General features: G+C 36.4%; 1 protein-coding gene across 1 annotated transcript in view; it reads left to right on the plus strand.

Moving 5' to 3' along the window:
• The window catches only part of LOC106868735 (adhesion G protein-coupled receptor L4), a 91,632-nt gene extending 84,670 nt beyond the window's left edge, over positions 1-6,962 (plus strand). The window contains exon 30 of the mRNA XM_014914132.2: positions 194-6,962. Within this exon, the coding sequence (XP_014769618.1) occupies positions 194-294 (101 nt within the window). The 3' untranslated portion in view covers positions 295-6,962. The remainder of the gene's footprint in view (positions 1-193) is intronic.
• The last annotated feature ends 235 nt before the right edge of the window (positions 6,963-7,197 follow it).

Genomic DNA, 7,197 nt, shown 5'->3' on the forward strand with positions numbered 1-7,197 from the left:
ATAGGGAAATATTACCTTGTTTGGAAAGAGGTGAGAGTTGGTGACAGACAGGGCATCCAGCCACAGAAAATCTGCCTAAATACACCTCATCCAATCCATGCAAGCATGGAAAAGTGGATGTTAAATGATTATATATATATATATATATGTATATATATTTTTATTTTATGTATTTGTTTATATTTATTTTTAGGTGTGGATAACCTGACACTTCCGTATCCTCAAACTTTGGACATTTTCCAGTCACGAAAATCTCAAGATTTATTAGTTCCGACAAAGAATGGTATATGGTAAAAGATAAGCCAGAGAGAAATGTTCTACCATGAAAATTATCATTACTAGTCATTATTTTTAATTCAGACATTTACAAAGACAATTCATTAATTACCAAGAGAAGTATATTCATAAACATATTTCATATGACACAAAGCAAATTCTCTGATTCTTGATTTCCCTAAAAAAAAGTTATCAATGCAAACACGATAGCATATTACAAACAATATCTCCCATTAGAAAATTACCATTTTCAAATCTAACAACGTGAGATATTCAGCATGTAGTAAAGATTCCCTTGTTTGAAAATATAAGGGCACAGATCGTGTCATATAGCCAGCTGGAGACGATGTTCCCTGGAGCTAAATTGCAGCAACATTAGTCCTAAACCAGGACTGCCATGTTATGTTGACAAACAATCTTTACTATAATATCTCCCATGTTACAGAATCATTGCATCCCTGAAAAATCTTATCCAAATATGCAACTATGTAACATGAAATCTATTCTCCCTGTAGACTTCCATATTATGTATTGTTTCAGAAATACAGTTGGTGCCTGTTTTCTGTAGTGATTTCATTAAAAGTAACTAATCTGATTATTCTATTGTTTCTAAAGATCTCATTCAGTTACTTTTACTTAATCATTTTACAATGCTTAATTAAATGTGTCTACATTCTGTCACTGTTTGGTCTAATGCCAAAGCATTAACAAATGTGCCTTAAAATATTCATAACTAGCTTCTGCAACTTTCACAACTTTTTTTTTTCTGCTGTTCTCATATTATAAAAATGTTGTAAGTGCTTGCAAATATGTTTTTTTATCATCTGGAGATGCTGTGCAACGAAATTTTATGAAAATATGGCCTACTACATAAAACAAAACAGGAAACAATTTGAATGGAAAATAACATTTGCCAATGAATCTATTTTAAGTCAAGTTAACTGATAAACACAGAACTGATAGTTGATCTCACAATGAATACTCATCAATCAACTATTAAGAGAATTTTAACACTTTTCATAAGACAATGATAGCTGTGTGTGTGTGTGTGTGTGAATGTAGTTTCCTTTTTTTTAAAGAAACTGAAGCTTAGAGTTTGTTTTGTGACTTGAGTTTCACACTTTGTTTCACCTAAAGGTAAAACTTCAGTAACATGAAACACAAGTCATGAAATAAACTCTCAGCTTCATTTTCAATAAAAATAACAAGTAACATTTTTGTTGATGAGGAAAATATATCTTACACATTAATTTATATTCTTTTTATCAGCTCTCTATTTATTTTTTACTTTTTCTTTGTCCTATCTCATGAAACAGAACATGACACTTCAACTGAGTCTTCTTACTACATTTAAAATATTAATTGGAGTCAGTTGTTTCTTCTAAATGTTTTTTCCCATGTCTGTCCAGCATAGGAGCAACAATAATGACCACTTGACCTGCTAGAAATACACAGCTAAATTCTACCAAATTAATAAGCTACAGCCTTAAAAAAAAGGAAGGACACATTGGACAGTGTAGTCCAAGATATGCCACCATCCGGTCATTCTGATAGCTCTTTTGTCTTCATAACGGTCAACCACACAGTAATTTCTCTTTGTTTAACGGTCATTTTCATAGCAATTTTCAATGGCCAGATAACTGAAGAGATGGTGGCGTGGGTTTCCACCCCAGCATCCGAAACTCAGAGTTTTATCATGGCTACTGAATAATTGTCACATATTTTTACAAGATATATATATATATTATTTAAAATTTACTATATTGTATGTCCATTACAGCAAATTTTACCAATCCATTTTGCACTGGGTATTAAGCTAGCTGTTAGATAACAGCATGGTTAAGTAATACTACATACTCGTCAGAGCTGACAGGTATGGGAACATTATACCCACTCTATTGACAAATATACAAGTGCATATATTTCCTGAGTTATAAATGCTTAGATGACTACATGTACGGTAATACCTCACTTTACAAGGATCTGCTTTAGGAGACCCTGGGTTTATGAGTTTTATTTTATAATAAATATAAAAAGGTTAAACAGCCATTTTGTGTTTGTGGCAACATCACAACATGTGGCAATCCTGGTTCTGACATGTCTACACAGCAACAGAGTAAAATGACGACATAAAATTTCATTGCTACTATGGGAAGTTATTGCTCTGATTTACAAGTTTTCACGTTATGAGCAGTCTCTGGGAACAAATAAACTCATATATCAAGGCATTACTGTATATATAAATGTATTAGCATTTTATATCTGCTTTTTGCATGTTGGTTTGCATTAGACGTGTCTATTTTAACACATCATCTCACAATTCTTCATCTGATAAACACAACAATAGAGAAATGCACCAACATTTGTTTTATATGTCCTTTTTACCATTAACCACTTTGACTGGGTACATTTTATAATGCCACCAACACTAAATAACATTCCACACCTCTCATATATGTGTGTGTGTGAGAGAGAGAGAGGGAGTGTATGTGTGTGTGCATGTGTACATATATATGTATATATAATGAGTGAAGGTGCATGACTCAGTGGTTAGAGTGTTGGGCTCACAATTATGAGGTAGTGAGTTTGATTCCCAGACTGAGCTGTGTGTTGTGTTCTTGAGCAAGACACTTTATTTCATGTTGTTCCAGTTCACTCAGCTGTAGAAATGAGTTGTGATGTCACTGATGCCAAGCTGTACTAGCCTTTGTCTTTCCCTTGGAGAACATCAGTGGCACGAGGAGGGGAGGCTAGTATGCATGGGTGACAGCTGGTCTTCCATAAACAACCTTGCCTGGACTTGTGCTTTGGAGGGCAACTTCCTAGGTGCATCCCATGGCCATTCATGACTGAAGGGGGTCTTTATTCTTTTACCCTTTATACATAATGGATGGTTCATAGACAGTTTTAGTAATAAGGGTTCAGTTGTTTGATCAACTGAATTTCTTGCTCATGGCTGAGCTTTCCACAGACATGTGGAAATTTTCAAGTAGGATTCCTTTGGGGTTGTAGATACAATCTATCTAATGGCGCCTCTATACAGTTTCCATCGACTCAGTTTGACTCACAGGCTATGTGTTAACCTGAGTCCTTAGACAATAACATTTGCGAAAGATGCTATTGGAGGGATTGAACTTAGGATGTCGTAGTTGAAAAGTGAACTTCTTAACCATTCAAACATTCTGTGTGTGTGTGTGTGTGTGTGTGTGTGTGTGTGTGTGTGTGTGTGTGTGTGTGTGTGTGTGTGTGTGTGTGTGTGTGTGTGTGTGTGTGTGTGTGTGTGTGTGGTTTCATGTAGAAATGTAAACAACAAATGTTTAAGAGAATATTTTATTTATAAAAATCTCACTATATTAATATTTATATTTTCAACCTCCAACAACTTTTTATGTCTGAAATGTAAGACTTCAGACCTGATAGATTTTAATTTACAAATTTACATTGAGATGTTCAATGTACCTAGGATCAACTGTCCTGTTAGATATTTCTGGAAATTTCTTCGCAACTTTGATATTTTATCTTAAAAACTTCTTGAAATAAATGAAACCAACAGTAACAATAAATAGTCTATTCTTACATATATGTAAAATAATGATAAACAGTATGTTCTTATATAGAATAATGATAAATGGTATTTTCTTATACAGAATAACAATAAACAACATATCGTTACATAGAATGATAGGAGGCGATGGCAGGTAACTAAGACTTCTGGTGAATTGACTATATATATATATAGGCACATGGTTCTGAGTTCAATCCCACTGCGCGGCACCTTGGGCAAGTGTCCTCTACTATAGCCTTGGGCTGATCAAAGCCTTGTGGGTGGATTTGATAGATGGAAACTGAAAGAAGCCTGTCGTATATATATATATATATATATATATATATAGCCATCAGTAAGGTGGGGATTAGCAATGAGTACAGTGAAGAATTCTGGGCACAGGTAGGAGTTCACCAAAGATCCGTCCTCAGCTGCCTCTTATTCATCATAGTCCTCCAGGCAATAACAGAAGAATTCAAGACAGGCAGCTCCTCTATGCTGATGACATTGCTCAAATAGCTATACCAGAACTATCAGAACTAGAGAAGTTTCAGGTGTAGAAGCAAGGTCTAGAATTGAAGGGCTTTAGAATCAATCTAACAAAAACCGAAGTCTTAGTAAGTAGGAAGGCAGACAAATCACAAATCCCTTCAGGTAGATTGCCCTGCTTGATCTGTAGAAAAGGTGTAGGTAGAAACTCCATAAGATGTACCCGGTGTAAGCTATGGACACATAAGAGGTGCAGCAATATCAAAGGAAGGTTAACTGGGAAGATAGTTTTTGTGTGTGGCAGTTGGACAGGGGCAATAAACACCAAAGATGTACAGAAAACAGATTGCATCATATTCCAGGTGGAAAAACTACAGGTAGTTGATAGCTTCCATTACCTAGGTAACTAAGTCAGTAGCAGGGGTGGATGCTCTGAGAGTGTAGCTGCTAGAATAAGAATAGCCTGAACAAAGTTCAGAGATCTCCTACCTCTGCTGGTAACAAAAGACCTCTCACTCAGAGTGAAAGGTAGACTGTATGATGCATGTGTGCGAACAGCCATACTACATGGCAGTGAAACATGGGCTGTGACTGCTGAGGACATGCATAGGCTTGAAAGAAATGAAGCTAATATGTTCTGCTGGATGTGTAATGTCAGTGTGCATACACAACAGAGTGTAAATGCTTTGAGAGAAAAATTGGACATAAGAAGGATCAGATGTGGTGTGCAAGGGAGACAACTGTGCTGGTATGGTCAGGTGTTGCGTATGGATGAGGACAGCTTTGTGAAGAAGTGTCACACCCTAACAGTGGAGGGAACCTGTGGAAGAGGGAGACCCAGGAAGACATGGGATAAGTTGATGAAGCACGACCTTCAAAACTTGGGCCTCACAGAAGCAATGACAAGTGACTAAGACCTTTGGAGATATGCTGTGCTTGAGAAGATCCGGCAGACCAAGTGAGATCGTAGCCAATGCCAGTGTTGCATAACTGGCCTGTTTAAAAGTACCCTTCAATTGTCAGGCAATATGCTGTGCTTGAGAAGACCTGTTGAGTCAAGTGAAATCGTAGTCATGGCCGATGCCAGTGCCACCTGATTGGTACCTGTGCTGGTGGCACATAAAAAGCACCAGTTGAGTGTGTCTGATGCCAGTGCAGGTGGCACATAAAAAGCACCATTTGAACGTGGTTGATGCCAGTGCTGCCTGATTGGCTCCTGTGCCAGTGGCACCTAAAAAGCACCATTCGAGTATGGTCAATGCCGGTGGCACATAAAAGGCACCCACTACACTCTCAGAGTGGTTGGCATTAGGAAGGGCATCCAGCTGTAGAAACCTTGCCAGATCAGATTGGAGCTTGGTGCAGCTTCTTGACTTGCCAATCCTCAGTCAAACCGTCCAACCCATGCCAGCATGGAAAGCAGACTTTAAACAATGATGATATATATATATATATATATATATATATATATATATATATATATATATATATATGTGTGTGTGTGTGTGTATGTATGTATGTATTTGTGTGTGTGTGTGTCTTTGTGTCTGTGTTTGTCCCCCAACCATTGCTTGACAACCAATGCTGTCTGTTTACATCCCTGTAACTTAGTGGTTCAGCAAAAGAAACTGACAGAATGAGTACTAGGCTTATAAAGAATAAGTCCTGGGATCGATTTCTAAGACTAAAAACTCTTTGAGGTGATGCTCCAGCATGGCTGCAGTCAAATGACAAGCAAATAATATAAATAGCAACATTAAAAATTATATCTTCTCTTTTACTCATTTCAGTCATTGGACAGCAGCTATGCAGGGGTATTGAAAGGTTTTAATTTATTCCAGTATTTATTTTTTTTATTTAAATCCAGAACTTATCTTATTAGTCTCTGTCACACCACTATGTTATGAGAGATAAGGCACTCGCTCATTCTCTCTCTTTTCCTCTCTGACACATACACATAGTAAATAAACATAGCATGTACATACCTATGTGTGTATATATGTGATAATTTAAAGTCTGTCCTTATATTAGCAGAAATGAAATAGGAAGAAAACTAAATGAATATACCAAATTCATCATCATCATCATCATCATCAACATTTAACATCTATTTTCCATGCTGGTATGGATTGGACAGCTTGACAGGAACTGGTAAGGCCAGGGGCTGCACCAGGTTTCATAGTCTGTTTTGGCTGGGTTTCTACAGCTGGATGCTCTTCCTAACACCAATCACTCCACAGAGTGTACCAGGTGCTTTTTATGTGACCCCACAACCAGTGCTTTTTACATGGCACTAGCACCAGTGCTTTTTATGTGGCACTAGCACCAGTGCTTTTTATGTGGCACCAGTGCTTTTTACCAAAGATATATATCTATGATATATATATATATATATATAAAACAAAATTTATTCCTTGTCAATACACTAAAAGTGTATGTATTTGAAGAAATATGTTAAAATTAAATAAAATTTTGAAGTAATGTATGTGAATATGTGTGAGTGTGGGTGTAAATATGAGTATGAATATGTATGTTAATAACCTTAGTTTTATTCTTGCCTCTCACTATCTGCCTCTCTATCTATCTACATTTATCTATTTCTGTAAATTTTCCTTTCTACTCTTCTTGATGAATAAATATAGTGATATCCTAAGTGTTGAGTGTATTATTTTTGAGACTTAGTCTTAAGACAAACACATGAATACTTAAAACACTGGATGTATATATATATTATAATATCATGAATCTATTGTATTCATATTAATATTTATTCTTAAGGTGGCGATATGGCAGAATCGTTAGCATGTTGGGCAAAATGCTTACCAGCAGTTCGCCCGCCTTTACATTCTGAGTTCAAATTCTGCCGAAGTCAACGTTGCCTTTCATCC

Source organism: Octopus bimaculoides, chromosome 4, assembly GCF_001194135.2.
Source record: "Octopus bimaculoides isolate UCB-OBI-ISO-001 chromosome 4, ASM119413v2, whole genome shotgun sequence".
NCBI lineage: Eukaryota > Metazoa > Mollusca > Cephalopoda > Octopoda > Octopodidae > Octopus > Octopus bimaculoides.